This window comes from Apis cerana, linkage group LG8, assembly GCF_029169275.1.
Source record: "Apis cerana isolate GH-2021 linkage group LG8, AcerK_1.0, whole genome shotgun sequence".
Classification (NCBI taxonomy): domain Eukaryota; kingdom Metazoa; phylum Arthropoda; class Insecta; order Hymenoptera; family Apidae; genus Apis; species Apis cerana.
The window spans coordinates 2,686,159-2,700,260 of record NC_083859.1 but is presented as its reverse complement, the minus strand read 5'-3'; the positions used below and the strand labels follow the sequence as shown (position 1 = coordinate 2,700,260).

The following is a 14,102-nucleotide window of genomic DNA, read 5'->3' as shown; positions in this document are numbered from 1 at the left end:
ATAAAATAGCATATATATGCAATTATAACAAATTATAATATGATATAAAATTTTGTATAAAATTATTCATATACAATATTTTATATAAAAATTGTATATTAATAAATTTTCATCAAAAATAAATATCATCATTTTTTCTCTAACAATAGAAAATATAAAATAACTACTTTTAGAAAAAAGAAATTAATCCACTTACCCAATCTAAGGGCAGCAATCTGCACGACACCGGCTAGAACTAAAATCAATGGAAATCCATCAAAAAACGACAGATTTTTCTTCCTAAAAGTATTTCTGGGAGCGCATTTACCGAAGAAGAGCGTGCGTGGCCGGCGTGGCCCCGAAGCCACTGCCATCGCACCGTCCTTCTCACCGCACACTGTACAACACTTTAATTTTTATTTTCACTATTCGACTAACACCACGATTTTTATAGTACACTGGTGACTAAGATCGAAATTCGTAAGCTTCTAAATGCACTTTAATCAGTATTAAAAAATAACGTATGTATGATATTTATTAAAAAACAAAAATGTTTGAAACGATGTATTATAAAATAAAGTTTCTCTTTTACACGAGGATTAAAAGTATTGATCTCAATAAATTTATTATCAGAAAAAATCTGTTACGCGTGTGTGCTCTTCTTGAAGCGAAAAGCAAACACGGTTTTTAAAACTGAAAGAAAACGAAGAAAAAAAAAAAGAATGCGAAAAAGCACGAATGTCTCTCGAGTTCAATTCATGGCTCACACACAATGTTTATACGGCCGCGGTCAGCGAACGACTAACTTTAAGGCGCGCATATACACTGAATAGTGGAATTCCGGCTCAAGACGAATGCTACTGCGCATGTCCAAAAAGGAATTCTAAGGACCACGTGTGGCAAATTCTCTACTAAAACAGTACAGTATTTGACTAGCGAATATCTGTGAACGCTGTGACATGGATATTTAATACAATGTAAAAGTAATCATTATTAGAAATAATCAATTAGCAATCATGTTAGATTACTGATTTTTTTTATATATTTAATGATAATTTTTTAAATTTTTTAAATTAAATATATATATACATTTTTATATATCCCAAGAAGAAAATAGAATTTTAAAAGATAAATTATTAATTACTATAGTAGTTTATTTTTAAATAAAATTTTCTTATAATAATTTTATCTTATTTCCAAAATTAAATAACATTCAAAAAAAAATTGTCTTTCTATTCTTTGAAAAAAAACAATACAAAGAACAAAAATAAAGAAGAAAAATTTATCTGACTTCACATTTGTTTTAGAATTCTTCTAAGTTTTTTTATTAATAAACTTGAAATATTTATATCTGCATTTATTTTTTCAATTCTTTTAAGTTAAAATATTTTAAAACTAACTAATTTTATTTTTTATTATTCTTATAGTAAAACATTTTTAAAAATATTATATTAAAATTTCAAATATTTTTTAATATTTTAATATTAATTTATATTTTTCAATTAAATTTAAGTAATGATAAAATTTATTTTTGAATTAAAAAATCATAAAAATCAAATAATATGTAAAAATGTAATAATAATATCTAAAATAACTTTGTATTTATAAGTAAAGACGAAGATCAACTACATGACGGCAGAATTAATTGGGAGCGGCATGTGTTCGAGAGGGAAACCTGCAATTTGTCCTTACATATACTGTTTGTGAATGAATTTGTATGGCGTAAACTCGTGCCACCCGTGCCACTCGTGCCGTGGTGCCGCTAGAAAGAATGATACGTTGCTAATTCCATTTTCTCACAAATGTTTATTAGTTAAAGCAAATGTCAGAATACATGTTCGATTTTTCTTATTGTCTGCAGCATATGAATATCCGCATTTTTTTTAAATTAAATTTATATATTATTAATTTTTTATATAAAAATTACATATAAAAAATCATATCTCAATAAACTTTAATTCGCCACTAAAATTTTTCAAAATTAGAATATATATTAATATAAATTTAAATTTTCAATTAAAGATAAATAATTATTTTTGTTTTATTTAGTATCTTAACTTAATTTATTAATGTAATTATAACAACATCCTGTTTATTTTTTTTTTTTTAAGATGAATATAATTTTCATAGAATTATATTTAAATAATCTCTGAAATTGAGTTCATAAAAATTTATTTTTGGTAAAAACATGACATTTCTATTATGATGTAAGTATGTTCTTTCACCTGTTATTTTGCTGTTCATTGGTTGCAGACTTCGCCAGAGCAACATTAAGCCACACAATAAAAAGTCTCTCTCCTCTTCTCGCATTGATTCTCTTCCTCCATGTATATGGGCATACGAGTCGTGACCTTGTGGCATTTGGTACCTGTCCGTACCAGTTGGCGCATGACTACGTCTGACGTGTATAATAATGGACACAATTACAGTAATAAATTACTAATTTCCCTAAACTTCTCATTGAATGAAAAAGAAATCCGTATTTTTATTCCCTTGATTGTGTTCAATTCTATACAAGTATCTATATAGGTTCGTGAATAAGTAATGTGTGAATATATACACATGTGTATTTGCATTGAATTTAAGCAATAATTATAAACAAATATAATTACAAATATTAATTATAAATAAATCTAATACAACTAATAAAAATAAATATTTTTATTGATATGATAGAAATAAGGATAATTATTTTAATATTTCATAAATTTAAAGACTAGTGTTCAATGATCACATGATATAGATCTTTTCTCTAATGTGACTTACTTATAGAATTTGTTTTTAGAATATTTTAAATAATACTATAATTTTATAATTACTAAAAAAAATAGGATATTATTTAAAAAAGGTTAATTGAAAAATATAAAACAATATTAGATAATAACTGAAATAATGTTTATAACAAATAAAGTAATTATAATATCTGTAATACAATATTAGAATACAACTAATAAAATTAATAACATTTTTACGTTTCTATAATTTAAATTATTATTATATTAAATATTGTTTGCTTACTACCTCAGACATTTTAAGTAATATTTTAATAAGATTATAAATAAAATATATATCTATTATACATTGCTTCCTATAATCATTTTAATTTTTTTCAAACTTTTTTATTCAAGATTAATTCTCTTTTTGTTCATAATAGAATATTTAATCGAGCTTAAAATTATTATATTATAATAAGAACATACAATCTACAAAAAATAATTATCAAATGTCAAAGGTATAAGCTTCCTCATTTGAGTTTCTCACAAATATTTTTATATTTACTTGCAATATCTTATTATTATTTGTTAAGTCACTTTCGAACGCCAAGTATTTTCCGACAATTCCTTTCGAATGTTATTATATTATCAGTGTTAAATCTTAATTCGAATATTAAATATTCGAAATCACTGACTATCTACGATTGTGGTACGGCCAGTTTCAAATTTATTGAAAAAAAAATATAATTATAAAAATAAAGTAATTGATTAGTTAATTTTTATCCTTTCCTTTAATTATATTCGCAATTATTTTTTTTTATATTAAACGAAATATGTGTATATTTTTATAGAATAAGAAAAGATATATAAAATATAACATAGAATTATTATTATGAAACATAAATATAATTAAAAAAAAATTATTTAAAAATTAAATTTATTTAATTATTTAAATAATTTTTTTTAACAATGAATCTTTTTTAATATATTCGTATAAGATTAATTCATAACATATCTATCTGGCTGCACCACTAACTTGCATATTTTTATCTCTGTTCACGGAACAGAGTCAATATATATAAAAGATTAAGTACATTATGCTTATGAACTTTACAAACATAAAATTAATTAATTAAAAAAATAAATTGTATTAATAAACCATTCTTTAATTAAGAAAAAAAATTAGAATAAAATCATTAGAAATAAAAATAAGAATGCAAAGTTTAATTATTAACTAATAGATTATAATATTCACAAATTAATTTTGTATAATAATGTGAATTTTTTTAATATTTAGAAATATGATTAAAAATATAAGTAAAATTAAATATCATGTTATAGTTGACTTATATTACTTGATATTATTTTAAACTATAAATTGGTCCATATTTAAGAATAAAAAATAAGATTATATTCATATCTGAATTAAATGAAGTAATTAAATTATCATAAGAAAATTACATATCACATAATTAACACATATTAAAAGTCATGTTTTCATTATTAATATTTGAAAGCGTCTGGAAATCTGAAAATTATTAAAAATTCCAATTTTATATCTTAAATGATAAAATATCATGACTCCATTTCGTGAACAAAATATATATGTAAGTACAAATTTTCTAGACATCTTATTATGCAAAAATGATAGAAAATCTGTGTTATCTGTATTACGTTCTTATGAACGTAAGGAAATAGATATTCACCACTTCGCATATATATTCTATATTGAATCTCTTTGTTTTCCTGAATAAAGAGTATAGAATACTTCATCAGTCGTGTTTTTTTTTTTTCTTCGTGAGGAAATTAGCATTAAAGATCGGCCCAAGCGTGGGTTTGAAAGGTTAACGGAACATTTTTTTCTCCTTCATTTCTACATCTTATAATTTTGTCCACAGGACAGAAAGAGATCTATTGAATGTTTTGACCTTTCAAACTCGCGCTCAGACCGACGTTACTCAGCCAGGCATTTTACGATTTATAATACTCATTTCACAAGCAATCTGCTTATTTTCCCGATCGAGCATTAAAGTTCTAGCGCTGAGAAATGAAAGATCAGGTAAATGATTTAATACTCTGGCTGTTTCTGACTGAATTGGCATTACTCGACCAAATCTATCCATAACCACGTGTTCAGATCCAGATCTCTTATTCGCGAATTTTCCGCGATAAATGTCTCCCAAAATTGATTTATCAGAAGATAAATATTGCTTATCACTTGATAGAAACTGTTTTTCAATTGGTACAAATTGTTTTTCAGACGTATACTGTTTCTCGATTGTTGATAGAAATTGCTTTTCCATTGATTGTTTCTCCAGTGGAATATTTCTTTGAATACTTTTTTGTTTATGTCCTATATCGAATTCAGTTTTTTTCTTCCATTCTGATGCACGAGGAGTTGGCAAAGGCTCGATCATTTTTGAAGATTGTGGACATTTTTGTAATTTTGCAATATCATTTTCCAAAGAATCTATCATTTCCACTTTTGATGTTGAATTGCATCTTTCTCGATTTATTTCTGGGATATCTGTCGTTTTATAAAAATTTTTTTGATGAAATATTTTGATTTCAAATACAAAAGGATAATGACAATATAGACATGCAATAAAGAAAACTAATATTTCTAATTACAAGACACAGAATAAAAATACAAGCCTAAAACTTACGATGATTAATAGGATTCCTTGCGCTACTCGGTCGACGATAGGATTCAGAATTGATGGAGTTATTATGGGATGTTAATAGAGGATCAAAAGGACATAAAAAGTCCAGAGGTAGAAGAGCAGATAACCCACCACCTAGATTATATGATTTATGAAAGAATATTCCCAGCAATTAGCACATAATAAATAAAATAATTGCAAAAGCGTACACTAAAATAAGCACTGAAGTATTTTAAAATTAAAATATAATGATATAAAAGAAAATATGTAATAAAGTATCTAATATTTAAATTTTATTAAAATAAAATTATGATATATTTGTATAAACATATATTGCCCAAAATACTTACTAGCTTCTAAAGGATTAACAAGCCCAGAACTATTCCAATCGAATTGAGCTGCAGGTACTTCCTAATGAAATTATATCATTATTAATTACGATCAATTGTGCATTATTGATACAGTATTTTTTAAATAAATTAAAAGGATTACTCATAATTAATGGGGATAGAAAATTGAGATTTCATAGTACAATTTTGTTTAAATTGATATAATAAATAAAACTTCAACAATTCATTGATATTTGTAGTTTTGTAAAAATTGATTTCAGAAAATATTAATTAATAGAATATATGCCTATTTATCCAAATACTATTACATTTTGAAACTTACTTCTGAATTATTTGAAGCTGGAATTTTATTGGTATTTGACAAAGCAACTGGTTGAGGATCAATTATAGCTTTAATTGGTTCTAGTGGAGTAAAACCAAGATTTGCAGCAAATCTTGGAACATTGGGATTCCACCTCGGTCCAAATAACTATAAATATTTAAATTTAACATTCAATTGATCATATCAATATATGTAAATAAATGTTACTTACGATATTGCGAGAATCAATACCAAGAGAATTCAAAAGTATATTATTACTGGAACTGTTTGCCCATTGATATGTCAAAGCATTTGTTTCCTCAACATTTTTTATACTTTCCCAAACTTTATCTGTCTTATTTATCAATGATTGTATTTCAATTTCACATTGTTCCAGTTCCATAGAAAACATTGTAGTTATTATGTCTTCTATTTTGTTAGCAGCCTAAAAAAAAATTTATAATAATTTCTAATATTTAATTAGATGAAAAATAAAGAAAATAAAGAAAATAAAAAATGAAAAAACTCACACTTTTATTTTCTATTCGACAAATTGAGTCTCTTATATTGATTTGTGATTGCTCTATTATAGACTGTTCAAATGCTGTTTCAAAATCATTGAAATCTCCAAAATCATCATCATCTTTTGTATCACATACATTTGCTTGACCAAGTTCTTTAAATTGTGTATGTTCAGAAAAATTGGTAAAATCACCAAAATCATCATCTTGAAGTGTTTCTTCTTTTTTTTCATTAATTTCTACTGTATTTTCTGAAAATTCCTGGTTCACAGTAATAGAGGATTCCAATATAGAATCATACTTGAAGTTACCAAATTCTTCATTAGAACATTTAGAAATATCTGGCAGTGATGTAGAAGATAAAAAATCATTTTCAATTTTAATATCTTTATTTTGAGAAAACTGAAGATCTTTAGCAATTTCATTTTTTATTTGATTACTCTGAGAAAACTCATTCTTTGAATCATCAAATTTTGAATTATCAACTTCAAATGTAAAATCATTTGTTTTGGATATATTTATATTTTGTACACACTTATCTTCCAATATTGACTTTTCAATAGTATTTTCCAAATTCAAATTTGAATCTTTTTTAATTTCTATATTAAAATCTTTATTTAAATTATTTACATTACTCAAAGTATCTTGGAATTTAAAATAATCAGTTTTTGAAATAGATGTATCACTCTTAGAAATCCAATTTTTTGAAGCTACAAACTGTTCATAATTATAAAAATCATCATCTATTGATTGTACAATATCAGGAGCAACACTCGGATCTTCTAAATCTAGAGATAAAGGTTCTACATTTTCTAAATTATTGAGAGAGGTTTCTTGTTCGCTTTCTCTAAAATTATTGCTTTCATTAGATAAATTAACTCCATTAGAAACCTTTCTTTCTATAATAACTTCCTTATTATTGTTTATATTTTCCAAATTTCTTTTACTATTATCTTCTATTATTTCATCAAAATTTTCAACTTCTGTTTTGAGTTTGATTTTATTTACAGTATCATTAATTTTTTCAAGTATTAGAAGATCTTCTGTAATTATTTGTTTTGGAACAATTGGAATAATTGTTTGTGAATTTTTAGAATTTTCTGGAATACCATTTACTTTTGGTGAAGTATTTTGTGATGTTAAAGGTGTTTGAATTGGTGTAATAAGTTTATGTGGTGAATCTGATGATACAGATAATCCTATAATGTAAATATTAATACATAAGATAAAGATATTCTATAAGAAATGCTATAATTACCATCTATGCCTCCAGTTGTAAAATCACCAAATTCATCTTCTTCAGAATCTCCAAAAGTATCCAAAGGAGGAGGTGTAGAACTAACTAACGGAGGAAATGCCATTCTTCATTGGAATCCTAAAAAATTATTTATATTTGTATAATTTGTAAAAATTACAAATTATAGATACAAAATAAATACAAAATAAAAAATGATTTTTTCAATTTATGTAAAATATTTATTTTTTATTGTAATAATAATAATAAAATAAAATTGTTTCCTTTATTTCCATTCTCGAAATAAAAAAATTATTTTTTTTGAAATGTAACTAAAGTATTTTTAAAAAATATATAAAATTTATATCTTTATAGTGATAATATACATATGTCAAATTTAATTAGGTTAGGTATATGTGTCATTAACGAATGAGCTTATTAAATAAAATATTTTAAAGAAACATTGATCAAGTTTAATTGATTGTATACTTTATTTTACCATAATATTTAGATCGGAAACAGAATCAATAAGTATTTGAATCAAAATTAAAAATGTGGCTGAACATAAACTTACGAAAAAAATATCAGGTACGTGAAGCACCTTAAGAAATGACTTTATCTGTAGTTCGTCATCATTTCAATTTTATTAAAATCAATCTTTATATGTATACAATCTTTATCTATATCAATCGTAACTCATTAGAACCGTAAGGTTCTCTCATATGAATCACGAGACATCAGTCGTATCACCTGTTCTGTATGAGTTGCATCTGCGCACCTGTTTGTGCTTGTCATCGCGCCTATTTTTAAAGAAATACAAATTTAAAACATTTTATGTCATTATTTAATAATGTTTTTTACTCTATGTTATAAATTTAATATTCTCATAACCTTAAAATAATAACATTTTTTTAAAAAAATTCATTATTTATAATTTTTTAATAGTATGAGTATATTACCATTATGAAGCTTTTATTTACATTTTATTAACTATAACATAACATCATGAAAATTATTAATTACAACGAAAAATTACAACAAAATATTTAAATTAAACTATTTAATAATTGTTTTAATAATTCTTAACCTATTTTGCATCTTGTTTAGCAATATGTTGTGTTCGTCTGTGTTTTCTCATATCTCCTTTCTGTCTGAAACATCTTCCACAAACATCACAAGCATGTGGTTTTTCACCAGTATGAATTTTTATGTGATTATTTAAAGCTTCTGTCCTAGTAAATGCTTTTTCACAATAATGACACTTATATCTGCGATCTCCTCTATGTATTAGTCTATGTTGATAAAATACAGAACCAGTTAAGAATGCTTTGTTACAAACATCACATTTGAATGGCCGTTCTCTTGTATGTTTTTTTCTAGTATGATCAGCTAGATCTGGCTTTATTGTGAATCTCTGGTCACAATATTCACAGGCATAAGGTTTTACACCCATATGAAATCTTTTATGAGTCCACATATGACTGGATTGAGTATAACTTTTACCGCAAATATTACAAACATACCTACATAAAAATAAAAAAATTATAAAAGTTGCAAAATTTAACATAACCTAAAATAAAAAGAATTATATATACGGTCGTAGTCCACTGTGTCTTCTTTTGTGCGCATTTAAAGAATTTGCTGTTGGTAAAAGACTGCCACAAATATCACATGGGAATTTAGAGCATCTGTATTTTCCATGTTCTTGAAAATCTTCAATACTTATAAAGATACTTCCACAGAGTTCGCAAATGAACTTTTCTTTACCTTTTTCTGATTTTCTAGGTATTGGTTGATGTCTTTTCTGTTTATGCTTATAAAGCAAAGATAATTCTTTAACATCTCTATCACATATTTCACACAAAAACACTACTAGAACTTTGAATATTCTTGGATGTTCTTTCCAATGAAGAACAGCTTCTGCGAAGGATTTGAATATAGAGTTGCAATGATTGCAAGAATATGGTTTCTCAATAACATGTGATTCTCTATGACTTTTTAAATGATCCATATCTGCAAAGTGACTGCTACAAAATTCACAGTGATATAGCTTCAATACTTGCATTTCTTCTATAAGACTAATTTTATCTTCATGTTTTTTACAGTGCTCATCTGCAGATTCACAACTTCCAAATGTTTCACCACAACAAATGCATCTTAAATTATAAAAAATAAATTATGTTAATGAAGAGAATAATATAAAAACAAATATAATACCTCCAAATAGTTTGACTGTTTTCAAAAATAATACTGTGCCCAGCTATATGTTTATTCAATCTTGATTTTTGTGTGAAGCTTTTAGAACATTCTGGACATTTATATGGTTTTTCTGGAAGATGAGTTACTATGTGGCGTTTCAAAGTATAGCCATCACAAAATCCCTTAGAACAAACTTCACATACATGTGGTCTTGTTTTTCCATCCACACAAATATGTTTTTTTAATCCTTCTTGATTTTCAAATAATTTTCCACATTGTAAGCAGGATACTCTACCATCTTTACAATGATATCTACAAATAAAATGCAAATAAATTCATAGTCATTAATAGGTTTCTCATGATTATTCTATTTTTAAAATTAATACCTTTTATAATGATAAAATAATTTTAATTCCTTTCCAAACGTAATTTTGCAAATTTCACAATATAATGCTTTTGCATCTTTATGAAAATGTTGATGAAATTGTAACCGTTCCTCAAATGTAAAAGTTGCAAAGCAAATATCACATTTATAAGGCTTAGAAGTACATTGTAAATTAGGTTTGCATTTGTGTTCATCCAAAGTTTCTTTTGTATGATATAAATTCATACAAGCTCCGCATTTCAAATATTTTTGTTTAGTACCCAAACAGAATAATGTTATGGATTCATTTTCTGGTTCTTCATCAATTTTAATTTCATTAGGAATTTGTTCCTCATCACTACTCTCAAGAACAATATCACTATCATATAATTCAACATCTTTTTTGGTTTCTTTATCCTCTTCATAAATTCTCATTCGTCCTTCAATGCATAATGGACAAGAATCTATATTTTCCTGAGAATTTTCCTGACAATCATTTTTAGTATTATTGAAAGAATGTTTTTGTTTTAAAATTTCAAAAAGAGTTTCTTCAGCTCTGATACACTGAATATCAAATTCATTACACCAAGTTATCTTTTCAACACAAGTTGGACAAAGTTGTTTTGGAAGAGGATCTGTTTTTTTTACCTATGAAAAATCATAATGTTCATAGTCATTTAATGTTTATATTTAATAATATTTGTTATTTTAAAAAAATATATATAATAAAAAATTTCAATTAATAAAAAACAAATTTCTTTTACTTATTTAAAATATTAGCGTAGTTATCGGAATATCGTACTAATTAAATATTACTAATTTATTTGTAATTTAGTTTACTATCGTATTAATAAAATATTCCTAATTTATTTATAATTTACTTATAATATATTTATATAATTTTCATTACAAAAAGATTCAACAAATAATTACCTTAATACTTAAACAAGTATTTATTTTATGCAAAAGTCTCAAAGATTCACCGAATTCGGAGTAAATATAAATCGGATGTAAAGTTTCTCCCGCGCATAAACGGCATAAAGATTTTAATTGATTTTGTTTTTCAGGATCTGGAGTTAATTCTAAAATTTCATTCGATGAAAGTGGTTCCTCTTGGGACCAAATAATTGATCCTTCAAATTCATCGAGATCATCTTCATGTTCGCTCAACGTACTAATTGACTCCGTTTTTCCACAGTTCATATTAGATATTTACCAATTCTTTATCTAGAAAGTTAATAACTATGTTTCTTTTTAAATATCAAAAGTTAAATAATGAATTAATTTTTATTTAAACTATTTGAAGTATCATATCAAATATGATATAGAATCTATAATATTTTTTTTATATAAATGTATATAGATTAAAATATTTTTATCATTTATAATTTTTTCTATTTCTTTGTATACCATATAAAAAGTTATTTTTATTTTTCAAATTCTTTTTTTTTAATAAATTGATCTCTAAATATAATCTTTTAAATATCACATTTTTATAATTAAACAGTTATATTACAATCTTCTAGTTCAAATAAATTATTGTTATTAAAAATTATTGTTACGCCATAAGATTACTATTAAATAATTAGAAAAAAAAATGATAGTTTCAGTTAGTCTTGTCTTCGCAAGTATAGTGTATTATCGAAAGTATTTCAGAGCAGATTACCTCGTTCCTTGGAAATGAAAAGGGAAGAATTCTTTCATGGCAAACTAAACTTGAGTCTTTGTATCGTCGAAACAATTCGATAGGGAGTCTAATCTTTAGTTTCCGGTAAACACGCTGTCACGACGACCAAAACAAAAGTGAATCTCAAAAAAATTTTTGAGTTTAACATTATTTATATATTATAAATTTATTTTTTTCTTCATTTGACATTTCAAATATAAATTTTGTAACAATTTTCAAACTATTACAAATAAAATGCTATTATATAAAATTTAAAAAATAAAATAACAACAAGAAATGGAATAATGGAAATATATTTTACAATAGTATTGACTACACATAAAAATATGTATCATTTACAAATTATTATAAAACTTATAAAAAAAATATATAAAATTATATGTTTAACTTCTTTGTACAATGAAACAATTTATTGTGCAATCTTTTTATTTTATTACTTAATTTAAAACTTAAGCAATTATTTTTTTGTTAATATTATATATCGCAAATCGTTTTTTATCCTATGTTCTCTTAATCTTTTGCAATGTCGTAAAACTGTTATTAGATTTAATTTAATTTTATTTAATTTAGACTTCATTTGTTTTTCATAATCTTCACCAGTAAAAAAATATATGTATTCTGAAACATAATTTTTATATTTTTTTTAAATGAAATATATGAAATTTGAATATATGAAAAAAAAATCTTACCAGAATCATTACATAAATCTAATTCTTGTTTTTTATAGTGCAAATAAAGATTCAAATCTCCTTGTTTTCTTGCATGAGCTTTTCCCAATGATAAAAATGTATATTTTGTTTTTAATATATGATTAATAGTATTTATGAAATCATTTACAGTTTCTAAAGATTGTCTTCCAATAATATACTTTGGAACTTTATTGAATTCATTTTCACTTATCAAAGATATCATAGGACAAACTTCAAGTTCGTTAAATAATATTTTTTTACAGTCTTTTATTGGAGTCTTTTCTTTTTCTACATTTTTATTTCTTATTATTATAGGTGATTTCTGTATAAATTCTTTCTTGCATATAGTTTTCATTGATAAAGAATTTTCAATTTTATTATAATCACGAATTAATTCATGTGGAATATTTTTTTCCATATGAATAATTCTCTTATCCAAACTTTCAATGAATGACAATAATTCCTAAAATTTTCAGTTTTCTTATTAAAATTTAATTATAACAGATTGATTTTTAGAAACAATAATAAAATATTTTTAAAAATATTTATTGAGAAATATATTATATTATATTTATAAATTAAAAAACATACTCTACATTGATTATTTTGTTTTCTCATATCAACTAATTTTTTCCTTATCTGTTCAATACCATTACACATTTGTGAAAGTACTATACGCATTTTAAGGAATTCTTCTTTAATTGCATTTTTACCTGAATATAAAAAATTATAGATAAAAAATTATATCTATTTTTTAATAGAATATTATTGTTTGAATATTATTGATAAAATAATTTAAAAATTAAAATGTAATCTTACTTTTAATAAATATTGTCGCAGTTTTAAGATCTTGTAACTTTTCACACTGTTTTTCTAAAATATCTTCCAGTGAGGTTGTCATTTTCAAATAATTATCGTTTTCAAATAATCGATAAGTAAAACAATGTGAAAAAATTTATAAATTAATATTGTGTCACATTTATGCTATTCTGCCTTATGATAAATAAATGTTGAAAAACAATTACTTATAGAATAAATTAAAAAAAATGAAAAATGGTATATCTAACTTACACAGCATTACAAATAACGGTCATTCCTGGCGCCGTTTGTAAACTTTGAATTTAATTCATTCAGTATCGTTTACAAATGGCGTTCTCATCAATAAATTTTAGATAAAACAAATAAAGCCGCGTTTGAAAAAAAAATCTTATTTTAATTACTAAACTGATAATTAAAATAATTTTATTTAATTAATCATTATTACATATTTATATAAAATTATTATAAAATATTTAAAAAATATAAAAACTATTATATATAGTTTTTATTATATAAAATTGTTATTATATAAAATAGTTTATATTATATAAAATTGTAAATTATATTTAAAATATTATAATA

General features: G+C 24.1%; 4 protein-coding genes and 1 long non-coding RNA gene across 8 annotated transcripts in view; 1 reads left to right on the top strand and 4 right to left on the bottom strand.

Moving 5' to 3' along the window:
- The window catches only part of LOC108003306 (low-density lipoprotein receptor-related protein 2), a 32,848-nt gene extending 32,061 nt beyond the window's left edge, over positions 1 to 787 (bottom strand). Inside the window, exon 1 of the mRNA XM_017065471.2 lies at positions 197 to 787. Coding sequence (XP_016920960.1) covers positions 197 to 353 — 157 coding nt within the window. The 5' untranslated portion in view covers positions 354 to 787. The remainder of the gene's footprint in view (positions 1 to 196) is intronic.
- Positions 788 to 2,856: 2,069 nt separating this feature from the next.
- Positions 2,857 to 8,359, bottom strand: LOC108003451 (aftiphilin). Of its 2 annotated transcripts, none has more exons than XM_017065709.3 (7): positions 8,337 to 8,359; positions 7,787 to 7,903; positions 6,538 to 7,727; positions 6,240 to 6,452; positions 6,029 to 6,175; positions 5,707 to 5,767; positions 2,857 to 5,220 (listed from the first exon to the last, which is right to left on the bottom strand). In XM_017065709.3, the coding sequence occupies exons 2-7, from the start codon at positions 7,887 to 7,889 to the stop codon at positions 4,652 to 4,654; spliced, it is 2,283 nt and encodes a 760-aa protein (XP_016921198.2). In that variant the 5' UTR covers positions 7,890 to 7,903; positions 8,337 to 8,359; the 3' UTR covers positions 2,857 to 4,651. The 2 variants fall into 2 exon arrangements, with proteins under 2 accessions (XP_016921198.2, XP_016921195.2); XM_017065706.3 differs by lacking the exon at positions 8,337 to 8,359 and adding an exon at positions 5,360 to 5,491.
- LOC133666533 (uncharacterized) lies at positions 7,903 to 11,713 on the top strand. The gene is made up of 2 exons (XR_009830766.1): positions 7,903 to 8,350; positions 11,393 to 11,713. It is a non-coding gene; the product is annotated as an uncharacterized LOC133666533 (long non-coding RNA).
- On the bottom strand, positions 8,388 to 11,528 carry LOC108003452 (zinc finger protein 678-like). 2 transcript variants are annotated; one of them, XM_017065711.3, is made up of 6 exons: positions 11,259 to 11,528; positions 10,348 to 10,973; positions 9,980 to 10,273; positions 9,358 to 9,918; positions 8,850 to 9,285; positions 8,388 to 8,562 (listed from the first exon to the last, which is right to left on the bottom strand). In XM_017065711.3, the coding sequence occupies exons 1-5, from the start codon at positions 11,526 to 11,528 to the stop codon at positions 8,850 to 8,852; spliced, it is 2,187 nt and encodes a 728-aa protein (XP_016921200.1). In that variant the 3' UTR covers positions 8,388 to 8,562. The 2 variants fall into 2 exon arrangements, with proteins under 2 accessions (XP_016921200.1, XP_016921199.1); XM_017065710.3 differs by lacking the exon at positions 8,388 to 8,562 and having other exon boundaries at positions 8,718 to 9,285.
- Positions 11,714 to 12,287: 574 nt separating the features above from the next.
- LOC108002864 (spindle and kinetochore-associated protein 1-like) lies at positions 12,288 to 13,924 on the bottom strand. 2 transcript variants are annotated; one of them, XM_062078045.1, is made up of 5 exons: positions 13,773 to 13,924; positions 13,521 to 13,690; positions 13,293 to 13,414; positions 12,702 to 13,164; positions 12,288 to 12,630 (listed from the first exon to the last, which is right to left on the bottom strand). In XM_062078045.1, exons 2-5 carry the CDS (start codon positions 13,600 to 13,602, stop codon positions 12,470 to 12,472), a joined length of 828 nt encoding a protein of 275 aa, XP_061934029.1. In that variant the 5' UTR covers positions 13,603 to 13,690; positions 13,773 to 13,924; the 3' UTR covers positions 12,288 to 12,469. The 2 variants fall into 2 exon arrangements, with proteins under 2 accessions (XP_061934029.1, XP_028525090.1); XM_028669289.2 differs by having other exon boundaries at positions 13,521 to 13,694; positions 13,773 to 13,905.
- Between the last annotated feature and the right edge of the window lie 178 nt (positions 13,925 to 14,102).

Excerpts from the sequence above, each read along its gene's own strand:
- LOC108003451 (XM_017065706.3), bottom strand. The coding sequence starts at position 7,889 with ATGGCATTTCCTCCGTTAGTTAGTTCTACACCTCCTCCTTTGGATACT. Across the intron at positions 7,728-7,786 it reads TACAACTGGAGGCATAGATG|GATTATCTGTATCATCAGAT; the intron begins GTAATTATAGCA and ends TTTACATTATAG. Across the intron at positions 5,492-5,706 it reads TGTTAATCCTTTAGAAGCTA|GTGGTGGGTTATCTGCTCTT; the intron begins GTAAGTATTTTG and ends CATATAATCTAG.
- LOC108003452 (XM_017065711.3), bottom strand. The coding sequence starts at position 11,528 with ATGAACTGTGGAAAAACGGAGTCAATTAGTACGTTGAGCGAACATGAA. Across the intron at positions 10,274-10,347 it reads TTATTTTATCATTATAAAAG|ATATCATTGTAAAGATGGTA; the intron begins GTATTAATTTTA and ends TTTTATTTGTAG. Across the intron at positions 9,919-9,979 it reads AACAGTCAAACTATTTGGAG|ATGCATTTGTTGTGGTGAAA; the intron begins GTATTATATTTG and ends TTATAATTTAAG.
- LOC108002864 (XM_062078045.1), bottom strand. The coding sequence starts at position 13,602 with ATGACAACCTCACTGGAAGATATTTTAGAAAAACAGTGTGAAAAGTTA. Across the intron at positions 13,165-13,292 it reads AACAAAATAATCAATGTAGA|GAATTATTGTCATTCATTGA; the intron begins GTATGTTTTTTA and ends TGAAAATTTTAG. Across the intron at positions 12,631-12,701 it reads AGATTTATGTAATGATTCTG|AATACATATATTTTTTTACT; the intron begins GTAAGATTTTTT and ends ATTATGTTTCAG.